Source organism: Gossypium raimondii, chromosome 12 (assembly GCF_025698545.1).
Source record: "Gossypium raimondii isolate GPD5lz chromosome 12, ASM2569854v1, whole genome shotgun sequence".
Taxonomy (NCBI): domain Eukaryota; kingdom Viridiplantae; phylum Streptophyta; class Magnoliopsida; order Malvales; family Malvaceae; genus Gossypium; species Gossypium raimondii.
The window spans coordinates 35,572,809-35,589,856 of NC_068576.1; the positions used below are offsets into that span (position 1 = coordinate 35,572,809).

General features: G+C 33.8%; 1 protein-coding gene across 1 annotated transcript; it reads left to right on the top strand.

Annotated features, from left to right (window-relative positions):
* The first annotated feature begins 12,256 nt into the window (after positions 1-12,256).
* Positions 12,257-15,721, top strand: LOC105763829 (COP9 signalosome complex subunit 1). Its single transcript, XM_012582205.2, has 6 exons — positions 12,257-12,776; positions 12,852-13,172; positions 13,880-13,996; positions 14,102-14,187; positions 14,261-14,495; positions 15,268-15,721. Exons 1-6 carry the CDS (start codon positions 12,357-12,359, stop codon positions 15,442-15,444), a joined length of 1,356 nt encoding a protein of 451 aa, XP_012437659.1. The 5' UTR covers positions 12,257-12,356; the 3' UTR covers positions 15,445-15,721.
* The last annotated feature ends 1,327 nt before the right edge of the window (positions 15,722-17,048 follow it).

The following is a 17,048-nucleotide window of genomic DNA, read 5'->3' on the forward strand; positions in this document are numbered from 1 at the left end:
AGAATGTCATGAGAATGATCCCTTTTTAATGCTTAGGTTGTCATTCCTCGTTGTTCATCAAGTTTTTATCACTAATGCCTTCTTGTTTAGTCGGTATCTTTGACAGAAAAACCAAAGAAATAGTCACAATTTAGACTATTCTTTCTCAAATGCTTCCAACCCCTAGGTTTGGTTAGTTATAAACAATAGCCCTGCCTCGGGTCCTCGTACTATTTATAAACTTTCAGAGTAATATGCAGAACTTCTTCTGCTTGAATATTATCAGTCCAGTAATCGTTATTTCAATGAAACGCTTGAAAAAGATTATCAGAATAGACAAGATGAAATTTTGTTGAGAGCAAAGCTCGAAATGAATGAATTAATCAAGATAGCAAATTTTGCTAGAATATAAAATGATAATAAATTAATCAAGATGACATATTTTTTCAAAAATACAAAAAACGAATAGAATGCAAAAAGGTGCCCCAGATATCATAGCATGAGCTTCTCTGCTCCAAACTTCTTGAGGACCCTTTTGAACTTGATATGTGTTTAAAAGTCCTAGAAGACTTTGTTGATGCCCCAAGATGTAGCATCTCTCCTTCTTATTAATTCGGAGAGGACAAGATTACTGCATGCCCCACCTTCGATCAAAATTTGAACTGCCCATTCATGGGTTTTCAATTCAAAACCCCTTTGGTCTCAAGGCGCCCTTTGCGGGTTTTCACCTTGGCCTCTCCTTTTTCTTTTTTCATTCTTTTGTCTTTTATTTTTCTTTTCAAGTGAAGTATTTATTGCTTGAATCAGAATTCTCAAGATTAGGTAGGTTCTTGTCATCCATCTTGGTCAATATTGACGCTTTTTCAGATAAGGCCTTTCACATAAGGTCCTTTCAAGTTTGACATCCACTTTCTTCTGAAGTCCTTTTGTATGGGAAGAATCTTCTTTGATATCAGGTCCCCTCATAGAATCCTTTGGGGCGAACCTTCTTTGGTGAGCTCGCATCATTCATTTTTGGTAGATCTGACCATGACAGATAGCTTTCAACCCTTACTCTTCAATCAAATTTAACTGATCATATCGGGCTTGGATCCATTCTGCTTCATCCAACTTCAGCTCTGACAAGACTCGAAGGGAAAGAATATCAACTTCGATGGGTAAAACAGCCTCTATTCCATATACCAATGAGAAATGAGTTGCCCCGGTAGAGGTTTTTTTTGTTTTTTTTTGCTTTTTTTATTTTTTACTTTCCTTTTTTTTGCCTCCACTGCATCGTTCACTTTGGGGTGATAAATCGTTTAATCTTAAATAGATTGCAAACTTTTGATACCGTGCTGTTGTTCAAACTTAGTACATCGTCAGATATACTCCTTTTTGGCATTTCATACCGACATGTGATTTCTTTTTTTTCAAAAATTTGCCGACTATCAGCTTTGTGACATTGGCATATGAAGTAGCTTCTGCCCACTTGATGAAGTAATCGATGACCACAAAAATAACTCGATGACTGCCAGAAGCTTTTGGCGAGATCATTCTAATGACCTCAATGCCCCACATAGAGAAAGACCATGGAAAAGTCGTAACATGAAGAGATAAAGGAGGCATATAAATCTTGTCTCCATAAATTTGGCACTTATGACATTTCTTGGTATAACTGATGCAATCCCCATCCATGGTGGACCAGCAGTACCCTAATCTCATTGCAAAAATCATTAGCATGTGTTCCTCAGACACCCTTATGGACCTCTTCCAAGATTTTCTTAGCCTCAATGACGTCCATAAGTCTTAGTAGCTTATGCATATCTTGATCATGCGAAAACATTTTTGAATTCCTGGAGTAACTCAATGACGTCTCGCTTTATCTTCGTGGTGATACAGGCTCTAATCTTCATCTCTTTCTCATTTCCTAAATTTATAATTTCCACTGATTTTTTTTGTAAGGTAGGATCTGTTTCTCGACTTGTTCTTACCATACTTAACAAATCAGGAGATAAACCACAGTCTTGGTCGTCTTCAAAGTCCTAAGGTTCCTTTAGACACATATCTTGCTCAAAAGAAAGTTCTGAGTCAATAGCAATGTCGCTCATACCATTGATATCTAGAGACTTGTTAAAGGAACGAAAGAAAACTCAAAGAACCAATGAATCAAAGGGGAATTATTTGTGTGGTATAAGTATGAATGAAATGGAAGGAACTAAAGAATGTTTGCCAAGACAAAACACAAAGATGCATTTTATTGAAATAAAAAATAGTGGACATGTGCCTTTTTCACAAAAGGATTTTCTATTGCTCCCAGGCTTAGAGCAATAAGAGTGTTCTGAATATTACTTTGAAATGGTCCTAAAAAACTACAAGAATCTCCTCCACAGTCCTGTTGTTCAGAACGTCTCTAGGGATGTAGAAACAAAATCATGATAGTTTTTTTTTTTGTTTTTTAGTTCTTTCTTCAAAGGCACAAACATCTTTCCTTTCCATACCATCAATATCTTCAAAGAATTCCAATTCTTTATCATCCATCTGGCTCTGTATAAGAGTTCTGAACTTAATGCACTTTGGATTTTAGGAAAATTATTGTATGCAATGAAATGTAATGTTAATGAATGAAAAGATGCATGCAATGAAATGTAATGCGGATGCATGAATACAAAAAGAGACGTTGATTCTTAATTCAATTCTATTAGAACAACTTTACTAGAAAACAAATCTCTTTACATAAAATGGATATTTACATATACGACCTTGTCCTAACACTCGAAGTAGAGACATCGATCATTTTCTTCAAATCCATATGTTAAGATTGAATCTCAAAAACTCTTCAAAAGGGGCACCTCCTCTATCTCCTTTTTGCTTGATCTGAGCTGCGACCCACTGTTCACTCATCCTCGTGATGCTCATTGGCTTCTTTAAGAAAGTTGGCGTTAGCGGCTCTCGAATTGTCTTCGTCAGCTTGAGTCTTCGGGCAATGAGGCAAAGTTGTGTACTCATTCACCAGACTATTACGCTTTCTCAGACCATATTCGGACGACCGCATTGTCTTCTATTTTATCAAGAAAATCATTTTCTTGTGAAAAGATTTAATTTAGATACTTGAACGTGAATCAACACCTCTTTTCTATTTGATGAAAAATGCAATACAATCATAACCGAAACAAAATGAAACGAGTTAGTACAAAGGAAAAGCAAGCAAAAAAGAAATGAAAAGAGCACCTATTCGGGTGACCACTAGGGTTTGGCGGGTTTCTTCTTAGGGTAGGCTCTTAAGGCTCATTATATGCGGTTCGGTTCTAAAGTAAGGGTACCTGAACTAGCAGATTCCTCGATCCTTACCCATTATAGGCTCATACGGACTGAGTTCAGTTCAGGGGAATACATTTCCCTATGGCCATGCGGAGATGAAAATCTCACAAATACATAGGTACGGATGTATCCCGGAAGCGATTCACTATCCCATGCGGAGGTGAAAACCTCACGAAGGCGTAGCTTCTCACTCCTACTTAAAAGGTGTGACCCACGGTCATGCAATGTAATGTGTAAAGATATAAAAATTTATAATACAAAAAACTATAACACAAAACAAATGAAATACAAGGAGAGGATCGTAAATTTAAACCATATTATCAACCTTCGACAAAAAGACAAGAAATAATCAACCCGTGGCTTGACTCTCTTATTTTCATCCCCAGTGGAGTCGCCAAGCTGTTGACACCATTTTTTTGATAAAACAGGGTCTACTTTAATTTTGAAAATGAAAATGAATATGGGAGTCGCCACCAATCTTTTGGATGAGGTGTGATCGGGTCACCTTTAAAACGGCTATTTTTAATAAATGGTTTAGATTTATTAAAACAATGCTTTTGGTCTGCGAAATTCAGAAAAAACAGGTTCGGGAGTCGGTTACGCACGAGGAAGAATTAGCACCCTCGTAACGCCCAAAAATTGGTACCTTTGATTAATTAGTGTCTTAGTGTCGAAGATTGAAAACTTTGAAGAGTTTTAAAAAAGACGATTCAAAAAAAACTCGAATAACATGGATTGAAATTTAAGATTCTCTTGTTCCGAAGGGATATCACATCCAGCATGTTAGGACACGATACTTTAAACCATCGAAGCCAAGATCACCTTATGGTTTCAAAAAAACATACATTGAAGTTTTAAGAGGATATTTGGTCAAACGAGAAATCGAGACCCAGCACGTTAGGGCACGCTTTCTCGAATTCCCAAATGCAAAATATTGCCTTTATTAATTTTTAGAAAAAATCCTCATATCGAGAAAATAACATGTCACATCCCATGCGTTAGGATACGACGTATCGAATTCCCGATACGAGAATACATGTCGAAAAATTTACTTATTTAAAATACATTCGATTATCTCGATTTTAGAAAAGACCATATTCCGTGAGTTAGAACACAATCTTTTATTAATTCCCGAGATTCTTTAAAAACTTAAATTTGAAAGGTTCGTATATTTTGATTTATCGAAAAAAATCAAAACCCCGTAAGTTAGGATACAACTTTTCCAAATCTCAAAATACGAAATGCTATTCATTTGAAACAAATTTTAATATATCGAGTAAAATTTAACACGATGTCATAAAAAATGCGAAAACAAACTACATTGTTGATACGCATAACAAACAATAATAAATATGATGGTGTAAAGATAATACGAGCAATAACAATGAAAATAAGATAAATAAAAAGGCCAATCAAGAATATATAAAATGATAGGTATACAAGCAAATAAAATTAAAGTATTTTTAAGATAATAATGAAAATGTAAATAAATAAATAAATAAAATGAATAAAATTATAAAAATGTAAAAGATATATATGTGTATGTACATAACATTATGAAAATATGAAAAATCTTATGTACGTATACATATTGTAAGATTATTAAATATAAAATATATGTAAGTATGTATATACATATAGGTATATGAATTAAAATATGCAAATATATATGTATATATATGTATATAAAATATGAAATATAAAAAAATATAATAAATAAAGAATATGTACATATATAAATTATAAGATTTAATAAGAAATATATATAAGTATGTATATGTATATGAATTATAAAAAATATGTATGCGTATATATATATTATGAAAATGTATGAATGTATATATATAACAAAATTCAAATTTAAAAATATAAATGAGTAAATAATAATAATAATAATAATAATACAAAAATAATAATATGATATAATAATATAATAATGAATAGATAAGTATAAAAAGAAAATACAAAAATAACACAGATGGACTAATTTGGGATAAAAATAAAAATTAAAAAGTCGAAACTGTAATAAAATAAGTACGGAGGGACTAAAATGGAAAAGTGTAAAAAGGCGGAGGGCCGAATGGGAAAATAAACCAGACCCTGGACACGCGTCAGCTTTTCAGCGTGTTGGTGGGTCAGGGACCTAATCAAAAACTACACAAAATTCTGGGCCAAATTTTAAAAAGATTAAAAATGCGCAAGAGGGACTAAATTAAAAGAAAGATAAATGCGGAAGGACCAGGGTTGTAAATAACCCATTTCATGAAAATGCGCGGATCCTCCCTAGAGCGGGTCGGGTCGCGCGCGAGTTGTCCCCATACGGCGCCGTTTTGAGGCCACTGAAACTGGCCCCAAACGACGCCGTTTTGCATCTGCTATAAAAGCCAAAAAAAAATTTTAAACACCATTTCTTCCATTCTGTTAAAAAAAAACCCACATTCTCTCAACTCTCTCCCTTTCTCAACCCTATTTCCGGCCAAGGCTCCGGCCGATGGCCTTCATGATCGGCGACGGTGCCGCCGCTCACGGTGGCCGGAAAACCCAAAATTTCTGATTTTTAGCCCGTTTTAAGCCTAGATTTTAGATCAAGGAAGCAAATGCCTAAAAAAGGAAAAAATGGAAAAGGTTCTGCCTTTAGCCTTCTCTGCCGATTTCAACACCGGAGAAAGTGTCCTACGGCGAGTCATGAAGCAACACAGGTGAGTCTCTTTCGCTTTTTTCCCTTTTCGTATTAAAAAACAAAAATAAAATAAAATAAAGTAGAAAATGGAGAAACTCTAAATCAAAGTAATCACTTTTTTTTGTTTTTTATTTTCTTTATAATCTATTCGTACTCGAATAATAGAAGAAGAAAATACAAGAAACAGTTCAGGCTTTTATAGCCGAATACAAAAATCATTTTTTGTTATCCTCTCTGCTGTTTTCTTTTGCTCTTTTGTCCTTTTCTTTGTTGTTTTCTTTTCAATTTGCGTGTCTTCTTCTCCTTGAAGGTGGTAGCAGAGGTGTCAAACGAAGCAACAGAGGCGGTGACGTGCGGTGGCAACAAAGCCAGAGGGCCTAGGTGCGGCGCACCTAGGGTTTTTTGCTTGCTGTTTGTTTTCCATTCTGTTGGGCTAGAGGTTTTTTGTCATTGGTCCATGGTATTTTTGGGCTTGTTGTTTTGTAATCTGGCCTGTTTTATTTTTGATTTTTATTTAGGTTTGGTTCTCTAGTGGGCCGGGCAAAAATTGGTTGTTACAAGAGTGTTCTGAATATTACTCTGTAATGGTCCTAAAAACTACAAGAATCTCCTCCACAGTCCAGTTGTTCAGAACGCTTCTAGGGATGTAGGAACAAATTCCTGATAGGTTTTTTGTTTTTGTTGTTTTTTTTTCTTCTTCAAAGGCACAAACATCTTTCCCTTCCGAACCATCGATATCTTCAAAGAATTCTAATTCTTTATCATCCAACAGGCTCTGTACTAGAGTTCTGAACTCGATGCACTTTTGGATTTTAGGAAATTTATTGTATGCAATGAAATGTAATGTTAATAAATGGAAAAGATGCATGCAAAAAGGCGTTGATTCTAGTTCAATTCCATTAGAACAACTTTACTAGGAAACAAGTTTCTTTACATAAAGCAGATACATATACGGTATCACCTTCACACTTAAAACCTTAACTTTCCCAAGAAACAAAGCTAATGCTTAGCCCTGGTCTGACTCTAATTCATATTTCAGGCTTTGAACGGCTGGGGTCTGCAAGTGGTCAGCTACTTCTCATACTCGAACCAAAGCTTTGCTCATGACGTGGTCCATATCTCTAACCTTCCTCTCTTATAGGCTGTCACCTTTCACTTGTTGCCTTTTCTTGGACCATATTTGTGTGACCGTGTTATCTTTCGCTTTATCAAGAAACCCATTTTCCATTACATATCAATGAAATGTAATGTTAATGAATGGAAAAGATGCATGCAAAAAGGCGTTGATTCTAGTTCAATTCCATTAGAACAATTTTACTAGAAAACAAGTTTCTTTAGATAAAGCGGTTACATATACGGCATCGCCTTCACACTTAAAACCTTAACTTTCCCAAGAAACAAAGCTAATTCTTAGCCCTGATCTGACTCTAATTCATATTTCAGGCTTTGAACGGTTGGGGTCTGCAAATGGTCAGCCACTTATCGTACTCGAACCAAAGCTTCGCTCATGACGTGGTCCATATCTCTAACCTGCCTCTCTCACAGGCTGTCACCTTTCACTTGTTGCCTTTTCTTGGACCATATTTGTGTGACCGTGTTGTCTTTCGCTTTATCAAGAAATCCATTTTCCCTGACAAGCTCTGTATTTATCAACCAAACGTGAATCAACACCTTTTTTATGATAAAAATGTCATGTAATTCAGTCAAAGCAAAACAAAACAAATCAGTACATCTTATACAAAGCTAAAATTTGAAGCAAGCAAGAAATAATAAATAAAGCACCTATTTGAGTGACCACTAGGGGTTCGATGCAATTCTACCTAAGGTAGGTGTAAGGCCCAATTTTAGCTCGGGCCCGCAAATAGATATAAACCAATAACCAAAAAATAAAAAATAAAAGTCCAGTAAACTAAAATCCAATAAGCGGTCCATTTACACTAGCCCAATGCAGCCCAAATGCCCAATAACCCAAACAAGCCCAAAAAAAAAAAACAGAAGCAGAAAACCTTAGCAAACTTCAGCCGCCGCAACAGTAGCCCAAGCGCTCCTCTGCTCTCCCCCACACGTGCGCCTCCGCCTCCAGGCTAGCTGTGTACCTATAACAGACGCAACAAACAATCAAGAAAAAGCAAGCAACAAATAACAAAGAAAAAAATAAAAAGTTTTCTGTAATTTTGATTTTTGTATTATTTAGCTATATAAAGCCATTTGAAAATCTATAAAAGGATACGAAAGAAATCAAAAAAAAAATTAAAAGAAGGTGACTTTTTTCTCTTCTTTTTCTTCTATTTTTCTCTGAGTTTTCTTTTATGTTTTTTTATTATATTAATTGTATAAAAAAAAGAAAAAGAAACAGTTAAGAGCCGGAAAGCTTACCTGGTAGTCGAACCTTTGTTCGCTCCGTTGCAATCGGAGATGGGCGAAGGGCCTTTGAATAGCCTGATTGCTAAACGGCGCACAGAGGGTAAATTATTAGGTTTTTTTAGGTTTGATTTTTAAATGATAAATGACTGCTAATTTTAGGGTTTAATTTGGCTTATATATGACGAAAGAAACGGTGCCGTTTAGGGCCTGTTTCAATGGCTCCAAAACGAAGCTGTACCGACCAGCGACCCGAGATCCGACCCGATCCAGGTCTAAGATCCGCGTGTTTTTAACGGAAGGGCTAATTGCACTTTTAGCCCTTCCGCTTTTTATTGCTTTGTAATTAAGTTTTTTTATTTTAATTTGTACCCCATGATTTGTTTCGATTTCAAGTAGGTCCATATTCGAACGACGTCGTTTTGAAGGGCAGTGATTAATTTCCTTTTTGGTCCCTCTCTGTTATTCGCGCGCTCAATGTGGTCCTTTTCTCTTTATTTATTTCGGATTTACCCCTAAATTTCTGTTTTAATTTCAAATTAATCCTTTTGTTATATTTGCTATTAAATTAATTGGTTTAATAATAATAATATTATTAGTTTATTATTATTTTAATATCAATTTACCTAACCCTTTTATATACATTATTTTATTCTATTATGTACTATTATTTTAAGTTTTTTATATTATTATCATATATTATTATTTAATTTCATAATGTATTATTTTATATTTTTATGTTAATCCAATAGAATTCATTTTTAAATGGTTTTGTTTTATAATACATAATTTATATCAAATTATTTTCATTTTGTATGTTATGGATTTCATATTATTAAAACCATTAATTTTAAGTTCTTTCTTTAACATATTTGTATATATTTGTTTAAATCTATCTTTATAAATATTTAATTTATCTCTTTTAAAAACCTTATTTTAATATATTTTACTTATTTCAACTTTTTACACATATTATTATATATATTATTATTTATACTGAGTTTTTATTCCATATGTATTACTTATTTAAATTAATATATGTATATTATTTTATGTATTTTGATTTTCTTCTTATATAATATTTATTTTAAAATTTATTTGGATACTATTATTTTATATAGTATTTATTTTTAACTATATTTTTATTTATTTCAAACTTTCATATATGTATATATTATTTATTTTAAATTTATTTTAATATATAATTTCTCTTCTTTTGTGTTATTTGTTTTAGTTATTTAAAAAACTTGTTACATTTTATTTGTGTTAATTTGCTTGATACTTCTTTTAAGATTAGCTTTTAGTTCATTGGCTTTTGAATGTTGATGTTTACATGTGATGTAAGATTGTTGCTCTTATATGTATGGTATTATTTATTCGTATTTATTGATTCTTCATCACTCATTAGTGTATATTTTAGTTTACTGAATAGTTTACGAATTATCATTTTGCGTTATATATTGTCATCCCATTGCGTTTTATTTGTCAAAAAGATTTTGTTTCATTAAAGCATTAAAATCATTTTATTAAAAAGTTTTCAAAATAAAGTAATACTCGGTATCCAAGATTTTCGAGGAGATTGTGCCTTAACTTACTGGGTTTCAATTTTCCTCGTTGAATTTAAGTAATCGAGTATCCCTTTTTCAATTCAAACATAAAAATTTCAAATCAAAGCTTATCTCGGGAATTCGAAACGTTGTGTCCTAACTCATTGGATATGACATTTTGTTATCTCGAGACGAGTTTTTTTAATAATAAAAGCAAATTTATGGGTCGTCTTTGGAACTTCGAAGAATCGTGTCCTAACTTACGGGGTTTTGATTTCCTCATTGAACCAAGTTGGCCAAAAATTTTTAGTTTTCAAATATACAAAATTCCAATAAAGATTTTTAAAGGTTAGCTTATGCTCGGGAATTCAAATGTTGCATCCTAACTTACGGGATTCGACATTTTGTTGCCTCGGGATGAGAATGCCTTTCTACCTATGTTCAAATTTATATAAATATTGTCTAAAAATATGTCATTAATAAAAGGGGATAGTTTTTAATCTTTTCAAATTTTCGACATTTGAGATGCAATATGCGAAAATATATCCAAAGACTAGAACTAATAAAGCAAATATGACAAGATGATGCAGACCATAAAAATGAGATGCAATGAAAGGATCGTAAATTTAAACCAAATTATCAATTTTCGATAAAAATTTAAGAAATAATCAAATTGTGGCTTGACTCTCTTATTTTAGTCCCCAGTGGAGTCGCCAAGGTGTCGAAATTATTTTTTTGTGAAAAGGTCGACTTTTTATTTAAAAACAAAAAAGGGAGTTGCCACTGACCATTTTTGTGAGGTGTGATCGGGTCACCTCGTAATGATTTAATTTATTAAAATGACAATTTTAGTCTACGAAATTCAAAAAAATGGTTTCGACACAAGTAATTAAATTACTAGTATTTAGTTGATAGTGTAATTATTTTTTGTTATAAAAAAAAAATTGAGGTTGTTTGTGATTGCGGTTCATATTGTTCAGGATATGGAGAGCTATTAATATAATGTCAGTTCTCGTTATGAGAGGTTTAGAGAACCGTTTTTCTTTGAGAGCTGAACAGATAATGAAGAGAGATTTTATTGAAATCCAATATGTATTTTATTCTCTTCCATGTGAAGTATTAATAGGAAAATAACAGCCAGTTGCCATGGTAGGGTTGTGGGTGTTAGCATAGGGTGCAATCAGATGCGATTTTGAGGAGACCATATAGGGGATTGTTGGTTGTGGTGATTGATGGGAGTCTTTAGGGGTCTTTCTCATATATTTCCTTCAGATTACATTGATATCGAATAGGGGTAAAGTCAGAATTTTTTTGGAGGGGCTGGATTTGAATTATAAATTTTTGAGAGAGTTAAAATGTAATTTCTTCATTGTATCTATGTAAAATTTTAAAATTTTTAAAGGATTAAATTATAAACTTTTTGTTTGTTGAAGAGAGTATAATTGAATCTTAAATTTTAAGAGAAGTTGAAATGCAATTTTACATTAAATTAATTTAAAACTTTACAAATACTCAAGAGACTAAAAATGCAATTTCCATCGGGAAGGGCCCTTACCTACCCCTCTGGCTTCGTCCCTAATATCGGAGATGTGATGTTTGGGTTTAAAGGGCGAAGCTTCTTGAGCTTAAACTCTAAGGGTGAGACTCCTTGGGTGAAGCGGCATGTGGATTATATCACCATAGTTTAGGTAGGTTAGGCGAGGTTGTGGTGTTGGGCCTCTATGTTAATGGCCTCCCATATAGAATATAATAGTATAACACTTAAATTAAGTTAAGGTAGGGTTTGACCCTTTTTTTTTTATTATCTAAGTTAACCTCTAAATTTGACAATCGTACTTACATTTGGGCTTAAACTTTTTTTTGATCTAAGAAGTTAGTCCTCAGTATTTTCTTGAAAGTCCTAAATTTCATATCTTAATGTGAGAACAATTGTCAAGTTCAAGCCTTAATATAAGAAATTGTCAAATTTAAGGATTAACTTAGTAAAAGAAGTTATAAGTCCTAATATGAGAATAATGGTCTAGTTCAGACCTCATTTAACCCTTTTAAATTTATATGTAATGCTTGATGGCACAAAATGTAATTACCAAAGACATTTAAAAGAATTGAGAAAATAAAAAATTGATATGAATTATAATGATGTTCAGTTTGATTTTGATTCGGTCTAGTTGAAAGGTTTGTTTTCGAATTCTAAATTAAAATACTGTTAAGTATCCGAACGAGCTAAATCGAATTAAATTAATTTTTATTTTTATAATATATATATATATATATTGTTTTAATTACACTAGCTTGTGAATAAGTCTAGTAACCGTAACCGGTTTAAACGGAGTTGTTACGTCGGCAAGCTAGCTGTTAAAGATGTCACGTGCCAGCCAACCCCTTCTTCATCACTGCTACTGTGTAAAAAAAATCCAAAATTATTTCACACAAACCCTAACCCTAAAACCCCCCTTTCCTTTTTTCGGCTCTTTATTTTTTTTTCCTTCGCAATGGATGGCATAGAGGGCGCTTCAAATCCAACGATGGAGGAGATGCAGGCGAATGGAACCGGAGGCGTCGACGAATTGCCGTTAACTTCTACATCGACGCGGAAGAACCGGCCGATCGTAAGCGGCGAACCGCTAGATATCGAGGCTTACGCTGGGCTTTACACGGGCCGAACTAAGATCAAGCGCCTCATGTTCATTGCCAACCACTGCGACAATCCCGGTATGCAATTGGAAGCCCTTAGGATGGCTTATGATGAAATCAAAAAGGGAGAAAACACCCATCTTTACCGTGAAGTAGTTCAGAAGATCGACGGTCGATTGGGTCCTAATTATGCGATGGATGCTGCATGGTGCTCTACGATTGAGCGGAAAGCTGAGCTGAGGAAAGAAAAGCTCGAAAGTGAACTCAATGCTTATAGGGTAAATTAAATTATTTCACTTGAATAAAAACTTTTGTAATTAAGGCTAGTTTGATCCTTGTTTATTTATTTGCAGACGAATTTAATTAAAGAAAGTATAAGAATGGGATACAATGATTTTGGTGATTTTTACTATGCTCATGGTGCATTGGGGGATGCTTTTAAAAGCTATGTTCGAACTCGCGATTATTGTACTACGTCGAAGCATATTATTCAGATGTGTTTGAATGCAATTCTTGTGAGCATTGAAATGGTTCAATTTAGTAATGTGACTAGCTACGTTAGTAAAGCTGAGCAAACACCTGAAGCACTTGATCCCCCAACTGTTGCTAAGCTATGTTGTGCTGCTGGGTTGGCTCATTTGGAGGCTAAGAAGTACAAGCTTGCAGCTCGTAAGGTTTGTCAACTTATAACTTGTTGTGATGGCTTGTTTTTTCTGCTTGTGTTCGTGTATGGCTGAATAGTGTAGAAGATAATAGTGGTGTTTATGATTCATTTGGCTTTTGCATGGGCATGTATCTCTGAAAATGGGTGGTTATTCACATTATAATTGAACCAGTCAAATTCTCGCCATTTACCTATTTATTGTCTAGTGACTTGTATTTAAGTTCAAAAGCTATTTTGTGCTATAAATTCAAAATGAATACAGACTTGAGCTTGAGCCTAGTAACTTTATGGACCAAGTTCAAACAATCTGATAGGCATGGCATGGCATGGCACACCGCCTTCCTACAATGAAGTCTGAAATCTTCTTTTAGTGTTGTTCTGTGTTGTAAGATTATGGAAGAAAACTTATGAGACTTGGCTAGTTTGATATGAGAAAATCAGTATTATATGCTTTGATGGTAATGCAGTACAATGGTTGTGTGCCTTGAGGGTCAAGTTTTGCTGCCTTTTTCTTGTGCAGTCCCTAAAACTTTGTTCGGTGTAATTAATTTGAACTTTTCTTGACTGCTTGGTAAGGTTGAGGGTTTCTTTGATTGGTCAGCTTGCACTGATAATTGTTATACTTCTGATATTGCAACAGAGGGGTTTTGAGATTGGTTGTATTTTTGACCAATTGCCATTTCATTGTGGAATTGCTCGTCTTTTCTGTGTATGCAGTTTTTGGAAGTTGGTCCAGAATTGGGGAATTCATACAGTGAGGTTATTGCTCCTCAAGATGTTGCTACCTATGGCGGGCTATGTGCGCTTGCAAGCTTTGATCGAACTGAGCTAAAGGCATCTATTTTGTCTCTATTTTCCCCCCACCCTGCCTTTATTTTCCAACCATTTCTTATGGTCGTTTGGTAGATTTCTTAGTCATTGAATGCTTTTACATTTCAGAACAAAGTCATAGACAATATCAACTTTCGGGATTTCTTGGAGTTGGTACCTGAAGTCAGGGAGCTTATTAATGATTTTTACTCAAGGTATTCCACCTTCATGTTTTAGTCTCTCTGGAATGGTGTAAAGGGAGCTTCTTAATGATTTTTCTTATTGCAGCCACTATGCTTCCTGCTTGGAATATCTTGGAAACCTCAAATCAAACCTGATGCTTGACATTCATTTATATGACCATGTTGAGACCCTGTATGATCAAATCCGCAACAAAGCCCTCATCCAGTATACCCTCCCATTTGTGTCGGTTGATATGCGAATGATGGCTGATGCCTTTAAAACAAGTGTTGTGGGGCTAGAGAAAGAACTGGAAGCCTTGATTACTGACAACCAGATACAGGTATTTTTGCACTAGTATCTTGCTTACACAAGTTTTTAATTACTCTGTATCTCTTTAGCAACCAACGATTACAAATTTAATATTTAGATGGAAAATGGTTATTCACCTTTTGAATAGAACCCATATGATAGTTGAGAGGAATAAATTGAATGATTTATCCATTAGAGCCTTCCAGACCAGCTAGAATACGTAAGGGTAAACTACACCCAAGGTCACTAAAATATTAGTAAGTTTACATTTGGTCACTCAACTAGTCAACTTCAAAATGTTACAAAATGGTTACTGAAATATTTGAAAGTTTTCATTTAAGGTATTATGTTCTACTTGTTTGATCTCCGATATTGACCATTAGATAGACTTGAATCTAAGGTATGTACTACTTATCGATGGGTACTGATCCACTGTTCTGATCATCGAATTGTCTCTTGGAGCTCGTTAGTTGGATTTTAAAAAAATAAACTTTAACAGCCTAGTGATTTAAATAAAAACTTTTGAGTAATTCAGTGACTTAAATGAAAACTTTCTAATAGTTCAGTGACCATTTTTTAACTTTTTGAACTTGACTAGTTGAGTGACCAAAACGTAAATTTACTAATAGTTTAGTGACCTTGGATATAATTTACCCAATAATTAAAGGGACAAGTAGAGTCAGTCGTTAGCGGGTAAAGTAAACCGTTTCAAATGCCAGACCGATGAAACAAAAAGTGTCATAAGGGGTTTAGATCTCTGAATGTGTATCTTTTTGAATGAAGATTATAAAATGTTGCTGCAGGCTCGGATTGACTCGCACAACAAAATTCTTTATGCACGGCATGCAGATCAAAGAAATGCAACTTTCCAACGGGTTTTGCAGACTGGCAATGAGTTCGATCAAGAGGTTAGGGCAATGCTGCTGAGGTCAAGTCTACTCAAGTATGATTACAATCTTAGGGCTTCGAGGAAACACTGAACTTTTTCACATAATCCACGATCCCAAAATTCATAATAAGTTTTGGCCCTGGCTTCCTGATGTGCAGAGGAAAGATTGGTTCCATTGCGGTGGAGTGCATTTCTGGGATTTCGGGATGACATAAATTTGTATATACTCTTAAAATTTTCTCATGAGTTTCAATTATTTGTTCTTCTTTACATTTTTTATTAGAAAGGTTCTGCTCATGGTCTAGATTCCCTGTTCTTTTAACTCTTATTTTATTTTCAATAATTCTCATAGCACTTATCTGGTTGAAGCGAAGGCTTTCTGCTATAAACTGATAATGTGTTACTTGAAGAAAAGTGCTTTAATTGCATAATGGTTGGATATGGGTAAAATTACTATAGAGGCTTTTGTACCAGACGTAAGATTGCATTTTGCTTCTTTTATTCATAAATGGATAAATTAGTCCTTGTAAGTTAGATCAAAGAGTAAATTGATTTTTTTTATTAAAAAATTTTATCAATTTTACTGTTAAAAACTGGTATAGTTGATGAATAACAAAATAGTGTAAGGATCAGTTTTAATTGTAGAAATAGATATAATTTTAATATAGGACTGATTTGCTCTTTGATTCAACATGTATGAATTAATTTGTTCACTTTTTTAAGAAAAGAGAGTAAAATACAAATCGATTTTCAGCATAAGAGCTTTCATGGTACTTTTACCATTAGATATGATATGTTGCTGCCCTATATGTAAAGTAAAACACCATATGGACCTAAATTCTGATTATGGTATAATTTTATTGGTTGGAGATTAAGTTTACGGTATAAGGATTACTTGGTGATGTTTTATAAATATAGAGTATGTAATCCCTATGAGTTTTGTAAGGATGTGAGGAGGGAGCACGGAATGGAGATTTATTAGGGAACTCAGGGTTTAGTGTTTGATTATCATATGTTGGTAATCTGTATGGGGAATTATTTTTGGCTCATCCATGTATGTAGGCAAATATCTCGTGTTGATCTTGTTAAGTGCTTTTCCACACAAACACATGCTTATTTTTATCCCTTTGCAGGTTACCAAGTTTTGGAAGGCATTTTGTCACTCTCATTTGCTCCAAGAAATTCACACAAAGCTCAAAATCCAATTTGCACTGGAAGGAGGAAACTTTGGGCTTTTTGTTAACAATATGAATTGAAAAAGCTCACGACATGAAGCTCCCAATAGGAAAAAAAAATGAAATTTTCGACTTGGATTGAGCTAGAATAGTGGAAAATTCAATCAAGAATAAACTTTTAAGTTTTAGCTCAATTCAATCTTTTTGTACTTAGTTCTATCTATATAAAAGGGTAAAAAATATAGTTTTGTAATATAAATATATACTCCATAATACTTGAATTTGACTTGACTGATAGTTCGAGTTTAGCTCGACAATTACTAAATCAAAATCGATTTTTTAATCATATTTGAATAATTTATTAGCACCAATATTTTAGTTACACCTCTAAGAATGGAATTGACAAAAGAGGACAAAATCAAATGCCAATATTATTACTAACATTAATATTAATATTTAGATTAATCGATTTCCTCTTTTAACATCCTTTTAATTGTGTTTGAGCTTTTCTTGGATCAAA